Source organism: Giraffa tippelskirchi, chromosome 6 (genome assembly GCF_054371585.1).
Source record: "Giraffa tippelskirchi isolate mGirTip1 chromosome 6, T2T-mGirTip1v1.2.pri, whole genome shotgun sequence".
NCBI lineage: Eukaryota > Metazoa > Chordata > Mammalia > Artiodactyla > Giraffidae > Giraffa > Giraffa tippelskirchi.
Window position 1 is genome coordinate 43,824,346 of NC_137280.1, and position 17,029 is coordinate 43,841,374.

At 40.8% G+C, this 17,029-nt stretch overlaps 1 protein-coding gene across 1 annotated transcript in view; it reads left to right on the forward strand.

Moving 5' to 3' along the window:
* The window catches only part of LACTB2 (lactamase beta 2), a 33,247-nt gene extending 25,900 nt beyond the window's left edge, over nt 1–7,347 (forward strand). The window contains exons 6-7 of the mRNA XM_081501762.1: nt 6,091–6,172; nt 6,803–7,347. Of these exons, the coding sequence (XP_081357888.1) occupies nt 6,091–6,172; nt 6,803–6,846 (126 nt within the window). The 3' untranslated portion in view covers nt 6,847–7,347. The remainder of the gene's footprint in view (nt 1–6,090; nt 6,173–6,802) is intronic.
* The last annotated feature ends 9,682 nt before the right edge of the window (nt 7,348–17,029 follow it).

The window sequence follows — 17,029 nt, forward strand, 5'->3', positions numbered from 1 at the left end:
AGGCTCCAGAGGAGCCTGGCGGGCTACAGTCCGTGGAATCACAGGGAGTCAGACACGACTGAGCAGCTAACAACAATAATGTATTACTCTGACCATCTTGATTATCTAGTGTCCTACTCGGCAGCGAGTGAGAAGGGGTGATCTGCTGGAGACAGATCCTGGCTAATAACAGTGAGAATTAGTAGCAGTGCCTGTGAAGGTGAAAGTTGCTCAGTCATGTCTGACTCTTTGCGACCCCATGGACTATACAGTCCATGGAATTCTCCAGGCCAGAATACTGGAGTGAGTAACATTTCCCTTCTCCAGGGGATCTTCCCAACCCAGGGATTGAACCCAGGTCTCCCACATTGCAGGCAGATTCTTTACCAGCTGAGCCAGAAGGGAAGCCCAATGGATTAAAAAGAGAAAGGCCTCAAAGAAGAGCATGAGGAGAGTCATTTAGTAGAGAAAGAGCCCCTCATACAGTGGCCTCTGAGCACATCCTTGTTTGACAGCAGTGTGTGGCAATCCATCCGTAGGATTCAGTTTCTCAGCAAGTGTATCAGTTAACTGATGTAGGTAGTATAGCTTAGGGGTTAAGAATGTAATAAGATTATCTAGGTTTTAAGACTCCCACTACCATAACCTATACAGCCATAAGATACCTGAGAGTGTAAGTAAAGATGAGCTTGAAAAGGAACCTGAGTGAGTTTCATTTAGTAAAGGTCTTTAACGGCCCATCAAACCAGTCAGTCCCTGAATATTCATTGGAAGGACTGACGGTGAGGCTGGAGCTCCAATACTTCAGCCACCTGATCCGAAGAGCTGACTCATTGGAAAAGACCCTGATGCTGGGAAGGATTGAGGGCAGAAGAAGGTGGCAACAGAGGATGAGATGGTTGGGTGGCGTCAGTGAGTTTGACATGAATTTGAGCAAGCTCTAGGATAGTGAAGGACAGAAGCCTGGCGTGCTGCTGTCTGTGGGGTCAGAAAGAGTCGGACCTGACTTAGCAATTGACTGACAACAATGTCCCATAGGCCTAAATTATCAAAAACCAGTTAAATCACACTCATTGTGCTTTGTGATTAAAGGGAGGGATAAATGATTCAAAGGGCTGAAGATAAAAAGTGCCAGGAGCAAAGGGGAAATGTAAATATTTAAATTCCGTGAAGGAGTTCACTTCCTAGAGTTTAGCCATTCTAGATTATGCATTGAAACTTGAGTAGTGTTTTCTAACCCAAGTACAGACTGCAGAACTCTCTGATAACCCTCACAGATAAGTCAGCCAGTGACTGTGCCTGCCTCAGAAATGCTGGTTCTGCTTTCAGAGGTGTGTTCAGGGATGTGTTCGCTGTGCATATGTGTACAGCACCTGTCACATATAGAACAGCATTAGATATTGTGGAGACATTTATTCTTTCTACAAACATTTACTGAAGTTTTCGTGTGCCCCTGGACTAGGTGCAGAGATACTAAGATGACTACAGACCTCTGCCCTCAAAGAACTTGGGGTTTAGCAAAGATAGACATACTCATAATAGCTCCCATTTTTTTGAGCATGTTATGTGTTAGACACAGTATTACATGCTTCACATTAAACTTGTATTTTGGGGTACTTAATTTCCAGTACCCCAAGTTTTCACTACATAAAGATACTGTTCTTCCAACTTAACAGATTTAAAAACTGACGTTAAAAGTATAAGCTAAGTGACTTTTCCAAAGGCACAAAACTTGCAGATGTCACATACTCAAATGTCAGAAGTCAGATACTCAAACCTTGTGTTTTTCTATCACACCAAGCTTCCCTCCACGGCCCGTACACAGCATATTGGGGGCACAAAGGAAAGAGAAGTCAGTCCTACCTGGTGAAGATAATGGGTCATGAGACTGCTCTGGAACACCTTCAGAAACTTAATCATTGAATCAGATCTTGAAGAAGGAGTAAGCATTTCCCAGACCAGATACAGGAGAAGGAAAGTCGTTCTAGATAGAAGGAAAGATGTGTTCAAACACTGGGGGTCATAAAAGCCTTTAATGTGTTCGAAAACCCTCAAAAAGAATGTGTGTTGTTGGAGCACAGAATGGATGTTGCAGGTGGGCGGGGGGGGTCCCAGGATATGAGGCAGGAAAGACAGGCATGGTGGGTCAGAGGAATCCCTTGGTTGCCATGCTAAAAAATGTGGGCTTCAGCCTATAAACTGAGAATGACCACCACAGATCTTAGTGCAGGGGGGTTGCATAATTAGACCTAGAAAATCATGCTGGTGGATATAATACATGGTGCTGGAGCTTCAAGAATAGTTGGGTTTGGAGGTTTTTACTTGGGAATCTTTAATGCAGTGGCAAGTTGATTGAGTAAAATGAGAAGAGAGTCAGTGATACAATTCATTGTAGACATCAGTGTTAAAGAGAAATCCCAGGAAGAATATCCAGAGTGAAGACAAAATGATGAGAGGTAGGATAACCTAGGGAAGGGAAAAGAGAAGAGCTCTTCCAAAAGAAGAGACTCGCCTGCTGATTTCAGGTAAAAGGAGGACTTAAAAGAATTCTTTGAATTTTCATTAAAATGTTATTTGATGACCTTTTAACAAAACATTTTCAGGGAGCTGAGAAATGGAGATAGTCAATTTAGTCAAGAAACTTGACTTTGAAAAATTCTTATTTAAAGAATAAAAGAGATAAATAGTGTATGTGACAAATAAATGTATGTTACCTCTTATAATGTGGAATCTAAACAATGCAACAAGCTAGTGAATTATAACAAAATGGAAACAGGCTCACAGCTATAGAAAACAAATTAGTAGTTACCAATGGGGAGCAGGAAGGGGGAGGGGCAATAAAAGGGCAGGGATTAAGAGGTGTAAACTGTTATGTATACAGTAAGCTAAAAATGATATTTTATTGATACAACACAGGGAAATAAAGCCAGTATTTTATAATAACTATAAATGGTATACCCTGGTAGCTCAGTGGTAAAAGAATCCACCTGCAATGCAGGAGACATGGGTTTGATCTCTGGGTTGGGAAGATTCCCTGGAGGAGGAAATGGCAACCCACTCCAATATTCTTGCCTGGAAAATCCCATGGACAGAGGAGCCTGGTGGGCTACAGTCCATGGGGTCACAAAGAGTCCGATACAACTGAGCAACTGAGCACACATGCACACCTAAATGGAGTATAGCCTTTAAAAATTATGAATCACTATATTGTAATTACATAATATTGGACAGAGGTGGCCTGGTGTGCTGCAGTCCGTGGGGTTGCAAAGAGTCAGACACGACTGAGCTGAACTGAATACTGTATATCAAGTATGCTTCAATAAAATAAAAATATATATGGAAAAAAGAATAAAAGGAATATTTATTTTGTTTACCATTCAGGTAACAGTTGTCAATATTACATTACTAGCTTAGCAAAAGTAAAGGAAAAATTGTAAGTTTTAAGTTATATACTTTTAAGTTAAGTTATATACTTTTAATAAAAATATGTAAAGATATTACCATGTCACCTAATAAGTAAACCATAGGATCAACTGTAGCATCATCCAAACTACCTAGAATAATTTTTATGTTTATTCGTTCACTTATAAAATACTCAGTTCCCACTGTATGTCATTTTGCTAAGCACTGGGTATTCAGTAGTGAATAGATTATACTACTGTGTTTGTTAATGGAGCTTACAGTCTATTTTATCTGTAAAATATACTTCTAATAATGACCCAAAGTGAGACATATATAGGATGAAATAGTTTTGGTTATTACCATATAAAAACCTAGAGTTAAAACTGTCTTCTTGACGGTATGAAGACTCCTTAAAAAGCTACGAATAAAACCACAATATGACCCAGCAATCCCATTCCTAGGCATATACCCTGAGGAAATCAAAACTGAAAAAGACACATGTACCCCAGTGTTCACTGCAGCACTATTTACAGTAGCTAGAACATGGAAGCAACCTAGATGTCCATCGACAGATGAATGGATAAAGAAGCTGTGGTACGTATATACAATGAAATACTACTCAGCCATAAAAAGGAATGCATTTGAATCTGTTCTAATGAGGTGGACAAAACTAGAGCCATTATGCAAAGTGAAGTAAGTCAGAAAGAGAAATATAAATATCATATTCAGTTCAGTTCAGTCGCTCAGTCGTGTCCGACTCTTTGTGACCCCATGAATCACAGCACGCCAGGCCTCCCTGTCATCACCAACTCCCGGAGTCTACACAAACCCACGTCCATCGAGTCAGTGATGCCATCCAACCACCTCATCCTCTGTCGTCCCCTTCTCCTCCTGCCCCCAATCCTACCCAGCATTAGGGTCTTTTTCAATGAGTCAACTCTTCGCATGAGGTGGCCAAAGTATTGGAGTTTCAGCTTCAACATCAGTCCTTCCAATGAACACCCAGGATTGATCTCCTTTAGGATGGATTGATTGGATCTCCTTGCAGTCCAAGGGACTCTCAAGAGTCTTCTCCAACACCACAGTTCAAAAGCATCAATTCTTAGGCGCTCAGCTTTCTTCACTATCCAACTCTCACATCCATACATGACCACTGGAAAAACCATAGCCTTGACTAGACTGACTTTTATTGGCAAAGTAATGTCTCTGCTTTTAAATATGCTATCTAGGTTGGCCATAACCTTCCTTCCAAGGAGTAAGTGTCTTTTAATTTCATGGCTGCAGTCACCATCAGCAGTGATTTTGGAGCCCCCAAAAATAAAGTCTGACACTGTTTCCACTGTTTCCCCATCTATTTCCCATGAAGTGATGGGACTAGATGCCATGATCTTAGTTTTCTGAACGTTGAGCTTTAAGCCAACTTTTTCACTTGCCTCTTTCACTTTCATCAAGAGGCTCTTTAGTTCTTCTTCACTTTCTGCCATAAGGGTGGTGTCATCTGCATATCTGAGGTTGTTGATATTTCTCCCCACAATCTTGATTCCAGCTTGTGTTTCTTCCAGCCCAGCGTTTCTCATGATGTACTCTGCATATAAGTTAAATAAGCAGGGTGACAATATACAGCCTTGACGTACTCCTTTTCCTATTCGGAACCAGTCTGCTGTTCCATGTCCAGTTCTAACTGTTGCTTCCTGACCTGCATACAGGTTTCTCAAGAGACAGGGCAGATGGTCTGGTATTCCTATCTCTTTCAGAATTTTCCACAGTTTATTGTGATCCACACAGTCAAAGGCTTTGGCATAGTCAATAAAGCAGAAATAGATGTTTTTCTGGAACTCTCTTGCTTTTTCGATGATCCAGCGGATATTGGCAATTTGATCTCTGGTTCCTCTGCCTTTTCTAAAACCAGCTTGAGCATCTGGAAGTTCACGGTTCACGTATTGCTGAAGCCTGGCTTGGAGAATTTTGAGCATTACTTTACTAGCATGTGAGATGAGTGCAACTGTGCGGTAGTTGGAGCATTCTTTGGCATTGCCTTTCTTTGGGATTGGAACGAAAACTGACCTTTTCCAGTCCTGTGGCCACTGACACATATATATGGAATCTGAAGAGACAGCACTGATGAATCTATTTTCAGGGCAGCAGTGGAGAAACAGACATAGAGAACAGACCTAAGGACAAGGTGGGAGGAGAGGAGGGAGAAGGGGAGATGTATGGAGAGAGTAATATAGAAATTTACAATACCACGTGTAAAACAGATAGCCAATGGGAATTTACTATCTGACTCAGGAACTCAAACAAGGACTCTGTGACAGGCTGAAGGGTGGAGTGGAAAGGGAGATGAGAGCGTGGTCTGGGAGGGAGGGGACATGGGTGTACCTATGGCTGATTCTTGATGTATGACAGAAAACCACAAAATTTTGTAAAGCAGTTATCCTTCAGTTAAAAAAATTCTTTTAAAGTACCTCTCAACAACAAAAAAGACTGTCTTCTTTTGTCTTTTTTCTTTAAAAGTTTCAAAAAGATTAACCCTGGTATTTTTTGAAAAAGAATTGTTGTAGGGACTTCCCTGGCAGTCCAGTGGTAAGGACTCTGTGCTTCTACTGCAGAGGGTGAGAGTTCAGAACTAAGGTTCTCCACACTGTGCAGTGTGGCCAGAAATAAATTAATTAAAAATTAAAAAATACTGTACTCTCATCTTTCCTTTAGAATACTCCTGAGCATTTATATAAAATGGCCCAACATAATGTCTTGCTTCATTTGAAAAAATTAGAAAAAGAAGGAAAAATATGTAAGTATTCTTCCAAATTTTTTTTTATTTTGGGTGCTGAAAATATTTGTTAACAAATGAACTAGTTTCCTTTGAGGAAAAACACCACCCACCAGGGTTCTCCCTTGAATGTCACTGTGAGTGGGAGCGACAGTCATTAGAAAGAGTCGGTAGCGAAAGGCCAGGGAAGGAAAATTAGAACAAAAGCTCCCACAGGAGTGAGAGCCCTGCGTGGGGACTCCAGTCCTCACCCACCCAAATGTAGCGGCAAGAGAACTTGGCCTTTGCCAGAGTGACCACAAAGAACTTTTCATGTAGATTTGGGAACAGCCAAAGGTTTCACAGTAGTAAAGGTAGTAAACTCAAAGATACTAAAGCAGTAATTCTGTAATTGTTCACTAGTGTTGATTTGTCAACTTAATAATCTTAGAAGTTTGCTGTTTAAAAAACAAGAGGTGCAAAGTTGGATCCTGTGTAGAAGTTTTAGCAACGTTTTTATTTGTACCCCCACCACAAGAGAAACCCCAACTTTATATTGAGCAACAAAATTTTTTTAGGAATTAATGCTCTTTCTAGTTACAAGAGAACTTAAAATCCAGTGATTTTGCTTGTCTGTTGTTAAATGTTTACTCTGTAATTTTCTTTCCACAGTTAGCAACACAGATCCTGAGAAGAAATGGAAAGCTCATCTTTAGTTTCAGCTTGATGAAAGATTTTGTTGTTTTGTTTTTGGAGAATGAGATGTTCTGTTAACTATGAATTATTTGCAGAGAATATAGCCTGTGGAACACTGAAAATAACTCTAGATATACTTTTAAATAACATTATATCTATTCTAAAATGCGTAAATCACATTTTGCACCTACAATATTAGCTATTATCTAACCAAGCTCTTATAACATTTTACCAAAAATGCAGAAATCCAACAGCTTATCCATTTTCAATAAACAAAGTAAGAGTTTCTTTTAAAATAATAAATTTTATGACATTTAAACTGGATATTATTCTTAGAGATCATTTATCTATGACCAGTGGTCAGTAATACTTTTTTTTTCCCAGCTGCTTCAGTTAACAGCACAGATGTCAATGTCATCCTTCCTTTTCTACAACCTTTGTCTATATCTGTAGATTAGAGACTTGTTTTCATGTTTCTGTCATGTTTCATCATGATTAAATATCAGCTCTGTTCCTCTGTATCATCTGTATTTTCTTATAATGGCATCCTAAAAGGGATTCATGTAAATCAACGTTTGGTAATAGAAAAGCATTAAATTCCCAATTAAAGTCATTGTATATAAATAATTTCTGTAATCCATTAGTACAACCAATATACTTTACTAATTTAGGTTTTAGTATATAGTGGCTCAGTTGGTAAAAGAATCCACCTGCAATGCAGGAGACCCAGGTTCGATCCCTGGGTTGAAAAGATCCCCTGAAGAAGGAAATGGCAACTTACTCAGGTATTATTGCCTGGGAAACCCCATGGACAGAGGAGCCTAGATGGCTACAGTCTATGGGGTTGCAAGACACAACTTAGTGACTAAACCACCACCATCATCAAAATATATATGAATTACATACCAAAGTTTTTTAAGATTAGAATATTATAAGAGCATTTTTTATATAAGTAGTGTTTTTAAATAGTGGTTAGGTTCTAAGGTCAACCACCACTGCTTATTTAACCCAGAAGGTTGCCAAATAACAGTACAAAAATGAGCTCAGAATCCTGAAAGTGTACTTCCTTTTCTCTTTTATAAGACTTTTAAAAAATTCTTTAAGAACTTTTTTTTTGACAACCTCATCTCTTCCTGCTCCTTTTCCCACAGTGAAAGTGAAAGTCGCTCAGTTGTGTCCACCAATGGGATTCTCCAGGCCAGAATACTGGAGTGGGTAGCCGTTCCCTTCTCCAGGGCATCTTCCCAACCTAGGTGTCGAACCCAGGTCTCTTGCATTGCCGGCAGATTCTTTACCAGCTGAGCCACCAAGGAAGCACCTTTTTCCCAAGGCCTCTAGCATTTTCATATCATTCTAAACTCTGGAGATCCGTTGTGTTCCTGAAACCATTCCATGTTACAAAATAACTGGGAATTCAGCAACAAACTAACAACCCAAGATGAGCAAAGGACTTGATAAGACATTTGTCCTGAGAAGATATACAAATGGCCAAATAAGCACATGAAAAGATATTCAACATCACTAATCATGAGGAAGATGCAAATTAAAACCACAGTGAGTTAGGGGACAGGGATGAGAAGGGCTTTCCAAATTGAGGGGATCACATACACAAAGCCATGGAACCATTGTTTTTCTCTAAGGTACCAGAGCACATGTCAGGCTGCAAGTGGGTCTAGTGAAAGAGGACTGATAATGGAAGGTTATTAAACTTGGTTACTGAACGAGTATAAACAAGTCCCCCCGCCCCCCGCCCCACCCCGCTTCTTTCTTTTTATCCCTTTGGAGTTTTTCTGTTTATTTGGAGTGTAATTGCTTTACAATGGTGTTGCCGGAGTCCAGCTCCAGCAGGTCCAGGGGTTCCCTCAGGATGGACGGCGTCGGCGATACGAATGAGAAGACACAGCGAGTCTCGGTGTTTCCAAGTGTCTCCGAAGTGTCTTCCGCCTTTATTGTTTTTTAAGACAGCTTTTATATTTTTAGTGGTACATAGAAACAAATGTATAGAGTCATATCAAATCAGCTTAATGGGTCAACAGTGTTGACCTTTACCGACATAGTTTGCATATCTTAGTTCATTTTGTTTACATCATCTTCTGGCCTGGGGGCCTGCCAACATCTTGTGACTCTCCTATTGATAAGGGTTGATCAGTCAGAACACTTTTGTATCAGGCACAGCAGGAAAGAACCCATCAATAGAAAGTTTCAAGGCAAAACCTGTTTTCGGTAATTTACTTTACGCCTTGAGCTTAACAGAAAAGAATGTGGTCCCATAAAGTCATAGAACAGCAAGCTGAAGGTCAGCTCTAAGTAAGAATCATCAGTTAAATCTACAGTTGTCTTACTTATTTGTATTAAAGCTAAACTTTTATTTATATAAATTTTTAACTATTATGCTTTCATTATATAGGCTAAATACGTTAAGAGTAAAAACCATAGTGAGTGAATATAGACTAAGTAACAGTTTTATAAAGCAATATTTCTTATATTTCCTAACAAGCCTTTTTTCCTGTGAAGGGTTTTGTGCCCATAAGGGCTTTCTGTGTGGAGGCTCTCAATGTTATTTTATTATTAAGGAACAGTTACGCACATTGGCTCCAAAGGCACAGGTACACTTATTAAAACAAACCAATATGTTAGCAAAAGGAATTTAGATCAGCATATTCTATATCCCAGATAATTTTATTTAGGGTGCTACTGTTCAGGGGCCTTGTTGATTCGAGGTTTCAGAATGATCTATTTTAGAAGGAAATCGGGAAAGGCCTTTTGCTTAAGTCATAGAAAATGAGAAGAAGTTTTTTATAGTAAACATCAGAAAGACAGATATCTTCAAGGTGAGCGCTGAGGCAGCCTTCCGAGAATCCCTGAGGCCTGAGAAGCCGTGCTCAATCATTCCTCTTTCCCATGACTCTGTCATGGGTGGGATCTCGTGGGCTGGCTCCCGGCATGGTGTGTTAGTTTCTGCTGTACAAGGTGGATCAGCTATAACTATACATATATTCCCTCCCCCTTGAGCCTCCCACCCCACCCCTCTAGGTCAACACAGAGCTGAGCTTCCTGTGCTATATAGCAGTTTCCCAGTAGCTGTTTTACACATGGTAGTGTATCTATGTCAGTGCTACCCTCTCAATTTACCCCACCCTCTCCTTACACCCCATGTCTACTCATCCATTATATCTGCATCTCTGTTCCTGCCCTGCAAATAGGTTCATCTGTACCATTTTTCTAGATTCCACATATATGCGTTAATATACATTATTGTTTTTCTCTTTCTGACTTAATTCACTCTGTGACAGCCTCTAGGTCCATTCACATCTTTACAAAATGGCCCGATTTTGCCTCTAGGTCCATTCACATCTTTACAAATGGCCCGATTTTGTTCCTTTTTATGACTGAGTAATATTCCATTGTATGTGTGTACCTCTAACAAAAACAATAGCATCTACTAAGTATCTGCTTTGTGTGGATCCTGGGCCAGCACTGGAGATACAAAGAGGAACAGAACAGCATCATGCTCTCATAAGAAGCTCATCTGCTGTGGAAACACACGGTTAAAATATGCAGTAGCAGTAAGTCTGTTTGGAGTAAAGCAAGAGTGTGTAACCTGGATGGGTTACAGAAAACTGCTTAGAGGAGCCTAAGCCCAGTCTTGAAAAGTAAGCAGTAGTGCAGCCAGGCGATGAATTTAGGGGTATTTTGTACATGAGAGGGCTTCCATGGTGGCTCAGATGGTAGAGTCTGCCTGCAATACAAGAGACCCAGGTTCAATCCCTGGGTCAGGAAGATCCTATGGAGAAGGAAATGGCTATCCACTCCAGTATTCTTGCCTGGAGAATCCCATGGACAGAGGAACCTGGTGAGCTACAGTCCATGGGGTCCCATAGAGTCAGACACAACTGAGCAACTAACACTTTGGGACATAAGATTATTCTAGTTGGAAGAAATAATGTAGGCACATCAACAGAGAGCAAAACATCATGTGGTTGGGGAATTAATTTATATGACTACACTACACTGTATAGTGTTTGTGGGTTGAGGTCATAAGGATAAAAGGTATCTCATGGGAACACAGAAACTCATAGGAAGACAAGAACTCATAGGAACCAGTGTGCTGTCCTCCAGCCACACAGGCTGGAGTATACACAACTTAGCAATTGAAAAGCAGGTGGTGGTTGGGGCCAGGGCTAGTATCATTTTGTTGCTTCCTCACCAGAGAGTTTGCCCCCAACCATGATGGTAATTTTGCTCTTCTTGTTTCCATCACTCCAATCAATTACTTTACCCTCTATTCAGTACACCCATAGGTTGTGGATTACTCATAGCTTCTGCTTACCCATTTCCTAGTTTCTGAACAGTTTCTACATTCTTTTTCTCATCACTTATGTCCTTTTTCTGTACATGTTCAGCTTTTGTTTGGAACCACTAAGTAGCCCTCTAGGTATCTCAGATTCAGATTGCCTCATAGAAGAGGACCTGATTGGTGTCATTAATCTTCCATATCTCTTCTTGAAAGCTCTCTGCCATCCTTATATGTTATCGACCAGACCTTAGGGTAAAATTCTCTAGGCCAATCGTCTGGGACTAGAAAGTTCCCAGGAAATTTTATTAGAAGCATACCCCATTCGTCAGAGACAATACACGGAGTAAGCACTCTGAGATGGCCTTTTCAGCACCACAGGGAAAGGAGAAAATGGGCCAAAGGAGTCTCAAATGTAGTAGAGGAAAGAGGAACAGATACAAGAAATATTTGTGAAGAGGAAAAGAACGTAGAGACCCGTTAGGTCCTGAGGGATGGGGATCAGGTGGAAAGGAAGGAACCCAGTGGAGCTGCAGGTTTCTGGCTTGGGCAGCTGGCCGGTGGCTGAGTTGATAACCAGGAAGATAGAATACAGGAAATGGAGTAGGTAGAGGGAGGATGGGAGGAACGATGCATTGTACTGTAGGTGTGAGTCTGAAGTACCAAGGGACATCCAGAGGGAGATTCCTGGTAAGCACTTAGGTGTATAGAGCTGGGGCTAAATAGATAAGATATATTCTATTGCAGGTGATAAAACTAGTGTAAGCAAAAAAGGAAGTTGGTTGGCAAATGTAACCATGGATGGATGAAGGTGAAGTCAGGCTTGTGAACAGGAGTGAAGAATTGGATCCTATCAACTCAACCCCAGACATCTCTCTGGTCTTTTCTTGTTTTGAGTCCAAGTCTCCACGACAGACTGGCTTCTTTACATGGTGCAGGACATGGTTATGGGCAGGTGTGAGCTCTTCACCAGCCGGGAAAGCTGGTTCTTCCAGCTTCAGTTTGGAAACTCCTAGGGGAAGGACTCAATGACTTACACTGGCTCATTACCCATTTGTTAAGCCAGTCCCCATGGTCAAGGAAGCATGAAGTTCTGTATTTGGCCCGGCTCTGGTCACATGCCACTCCTGTGGCCAGAGAGGACAAGGACTGTTCTCAGATGGAAAAAAGGGTCAGAGAAGGATTCTTGACCAGTATCAATTACTTCCTGAATTGCTCTTCTTCTGTCCAGTGTGTATAAAATATCAATAGATAATAAGTAAATTACAGCTCTGCAGTAGCTGATGGAATGACTGGGCCAATTCTCTGAAACCCGAATCTCCCGAGTGCTTCTGGGGGATCTTTTGAGTATTTTTAAGTTATTTGTGTGTATTTTCATACATCCAGGTTGTCACTTCAAGAAAAAGTAAACTTAATAACCTATATGGGAAACTCATTTGAAAAAGGATGTATATATATGACTGAATCACGTTGTTATACACTGGAAACTAACACAACATTGTTCATCAACTATACCCCAATATAAAAATTAAACAGTAAAGCTGACTAGTAGCAGAGAGGCTAGAATCCTGGAGAAAATGAGAAAATATTTAAGTTCAGGTTTCTCTTAACTCTACCAGTGGTGGACTTCTGCACCCCCTTCCTTGCCAGTCTTTCTCACTCACCAGCTCAGTGCATCCCCCTACATCTTGCTACCAGTTTCCAGGCATTATTGGTGCAGGAAAATTCATCTGTCTTTCCCATTTTGCAGAGAGCTTAAAATACATGGGTTTGGTAGGAGAAAAAAAGTTCAATATTTGAAATATTGATTGTGAAAGTCTTAGTTCCAGCCACGTTGATGCTGGGCCTTTTGAAACATCTGGAAATTAAAGCAGAGAATGCAATGCCAGTACCATACTTGCGGATAAACCTAAGGGTTGTCACAGGGTGAAGTAAGTCAGAAAAACAAATATTGTATTTGTTCACTGTAATGCATGTATGTGGAATCTAGGAAAATAGTATACTTGATCTTACTTGCAAAGCAGAAGTAAAGACACAGTTGTAGAGAACAAAGGTATGGATACCAAGGGGGAAAGGAGTGGAGGGAGGGATTGGGAATTTGGGACTGACATATATATGCTATTGATAGTGTTTAAAATAGATAACTAATGAGAACCTTCTAGGTAGCACAGAGAACTCTATACTCAATGCTCTGCGGTGACCTAAATGAGAAGGAAATCCAAAAAAGAGGGGAGATATGTGTACCTGTGGCTGATTCACTTTGCTGTACGGCAGAAACTAACACAATGTGGTAAAGCAACTATAAAAAAATTTAAAAATAAAATTGAAGTGGAAAGTGAAGGAGAGGTCTATATAAGGGTATTTACTTGTGTACGCAGACAGTGTCTCTTGGAAAATACCCCCAAATTTTAAAAAACAGTAACAGTGGTTACCTTCCAAGAGAACTTAACAGGTAGTTGAGGGTCTGGGTATAGGAATGAAAACAAGGAGAAGCCCTTCAAATCTTCAGGCTGTGGGTGTGTTGGTAGGATTAGGGGGTTAGACTCACTTAGAAGGGAGCATGAATCTAAATGGCACAGGCTTCTTCCACGGAACAGTGGGTTTTAGGACATGATGCCTTCAAATACCTGAGGGAGAAATTTTTTTGTGTCCTAGTAGTTTTTAACCAACCATCAACCATGTGCACAGGGAAAGACTCAAGAAGTATGTCTGCCATGCACCTCTCTTTGGGGAATTGCTGGATAATGCACTTCAGAAAAACAAGGAAAAGGAAAGCACACAGTTGAAATAGCAAATCCCACACAGAAAAAAGTCAAAAGTGAGTTCTAAGGGAATTCCCTGGAGGTGCAGTGGTTAGGACTCTGCTCCCTCACTGCCGAGAGCTCTGGGTTCAATCCCTGGTCTAGGAACTAAGATCCCACAAGCAGTGGCTGTGCCCCCACCCCAAAAAAAGTGAGTTCTAAGACAAAAGTGTCCCCAAAGCCTGTAGATTGGAGCAAGAGGAAATGAAGGCTTTAGAGAGAGATGGTGGGGGGCGGTATGGGAAATGACATATTACCTGGGATGCTTCGGGCTTTGGGGGGAAAAGAACTGCTGGTGATCAGACAACAGGTCTAGTTGAGCAACTGAAGCAACAATCGGTTATCAGAAACTATACTGGGGGTGGGGGCAGGGTGGAAATGAGACAATTATTGATTCCAGAAAACAAAAGTGATGCTAGGAAGGAAATAAGTACGAAACACTATCTGCCTCTTCAATTTTACATAGGCAATAATGTAAACATTGATTAAAATTGCCTTATAGGATAATGGAGGGGAGGAAATGGGAGGTCGAGACTGCTGTATCATCACCTGTGATAATAGAATGTCAATCCTATTATCCATTTCTTCCTTTCAGTGAGACCGACATCTATTCTAATGGCGTATGATGCAGCCCATGCTTTTACAGTTTTCCCAAGGGTTGAAGAAAATTTTTTACTGAAGGAAGCTCTCTGGTTTTATACCACAGAATTATTCCCAGCCTACTTTGTGGAAGTAGATTAATCCTGCTTCTTTCTCCTGCTTCAGTTTTTAAAAATGGTGAACGAGTCAATCACAAATGGCATATCAAGATGTTATATGTAAACCCAAAACTTTAAGGAATATTTTTAACCATCCATTCTCTTGGTGCAAAAATATGGTCTTGAACCACTTTCATCACTATCAACTGGGATACTACAGGAAGAGAAAGGGGCAACAGAGGATGAGATGGTTGGATGGCATCATCGACTCAATGGACATGAGTTTGAGCAAACACCGGGGGGTAGTGAAGCACAGGGAAGCCTGCTGTGCTGCAGTCCATGGGGTCGCAAAGAGTTAGACACAACTTAGGGACTGAACAACAACAACTTACTACAAATAAGCAAATTTATGGTCCCTAACCATATTTATTGAATCAGAATTCCTGAAAAGGACCAAGGAATATAATTTTTCCCATTGACCCATATGGTTCTTTACTCAAATGAACAGAATTTAGTTTTATGTCATGGGGTTTTATTTCTCAAAGTCAGTGTAAGATCACACATAAAATCTCTTACCTGTTTTTTTTTGTTATGCTATTGAGGACATTGTGTATTTTATTATTCAGTGTTCTTCAGTGTTCACAGAATGAAATTTCTTTCAGATTTTAGAGCTAGAGAAAAAGTTTTTCTCCAACTTTTGGGACCTGTGGATCATAGCCCACCAGGCTCCTTTGTCCTTGGAATTCCCCAGGCAAGAATGCTGGAGTGGGTAGCCATTCCCTTCTCTGGGGGATCTTCCCGACCCAGGAACAGAACCTAGGTCTCCTGAATAGCTGGCGGATTCTTTACCACCTGAGCCACCAAGGAAGCCCTTTATTAGTCTAAGACTTGTCAGATTTGACTAATTATTAGAATCACCTAGGGAACTTCGGGCTTCCCTTGTAGCTCAGATGGTAAAGCGTCTGCCTGCAATGCAGGAGACCTGGGTTCGATTCCTGGATCGGGAAGATCCCCTGGAGAAGGAAATGGCAATCCACTCCGGTACTCTTGCCTGGAAAATTCCATGGATGGAGGAGCCTAGTAGGCTCCATGGGATCGCAAAGAGTCGGACACGACTGAGCAACTTCACTGGTTGCAAGAAAGTGAGACTAAATGAGAGGGAACTTTGAAAACATGTATAGCTTCCCAAACCCACCAGAGTCTCCAGATTTGGGAGGATCCATAGGATATTAATAATTAACCATGCTTCATACACTCTGCATGGGACAAATATCTTACTTAATTCACCATGTTCACACTCTGCCTTCCTGGAAGCTAGTTTTAAAGCAGTTTTTCTCGGAGTTCAGTTTTTTAATATAATCATTGTCCTTTTCTTCCCTGGTTTTATTAATTGTCTCATTTAGTATTTTTTAATGAATTTCAACTTCAGAGGAAATATTTTATAATACTGTTCTTTGGACCAACACATTCCCTGCAATAGCATTTAAGCCTAAAACAAATCACTTGTTAGGATAGGATTAAAGACTAAGAGACTGTTGTGAGTTCTTAAAAGCTTCATCATCCAGAGTGTATGGAGACTTCAGGGACATTAGTTAGAAAAGTACTCTGAAAACCATTGTTATTAAATGATGATATACAATCAAGATCCCGATTGCCCCACTTTGGCCTCTTCACTACAGGCACTCCCAAGACTAAATTTGTTTTTCTTCTTTGTTTTCATTCACCACTTCAAAGAGCTAAACCGTTTAGTCGTGTTAACCATCACCACCAAATATATGCTAGAGCTTGAATCTTTTGCTATCGGCAGGAACTGTTCATGTGGCTGTCTGACCAAGTCCAGACGTCAGTGTGAAGAAATTCCATCTGTCTAAAACTGAACTCTTCTGCTTACTCGACAATCTCATATTCCTGATCACCTCCCCTTCCCAAATCACCATTTGGGTTAAATAGCATCACCACTCTCCCAGGTCCTCAGCTGAATTTGTCCCTGGTTGCTCTTATTTCTTTTAATCCCTACACCACTTGGCAAGGGAATATTTACATTATCGTTTGAGGGTGTAGCTACCATCTGAAGACCAAAGAAAATGCTGGTGGGTGTGAGAGATGCCCCAGAGTGATAAACCGCTTAGGAAATGAAAGGGGCTTGCTTTACAGGTATGAATACAGACCATCATTTCTCTTACACTGTCTCAGCGGTTTATCCCTATCTCTTTCCTTCCCTGGCCTAGTGCTCATTTCCTGAGTTAAAATAAACTGCTACTGATTGATTTCCCTGAACGTGGCCTATTCCTGTTTCCATTCATCATGGTAGTGGTGGTGGCTGTAATGGTTTAGGAATATTATTTGTCCAATTAGTTCCTCATCTATAAAGACTGACAGTGGTACCTAACTCAACACAATGAGGAGTTGT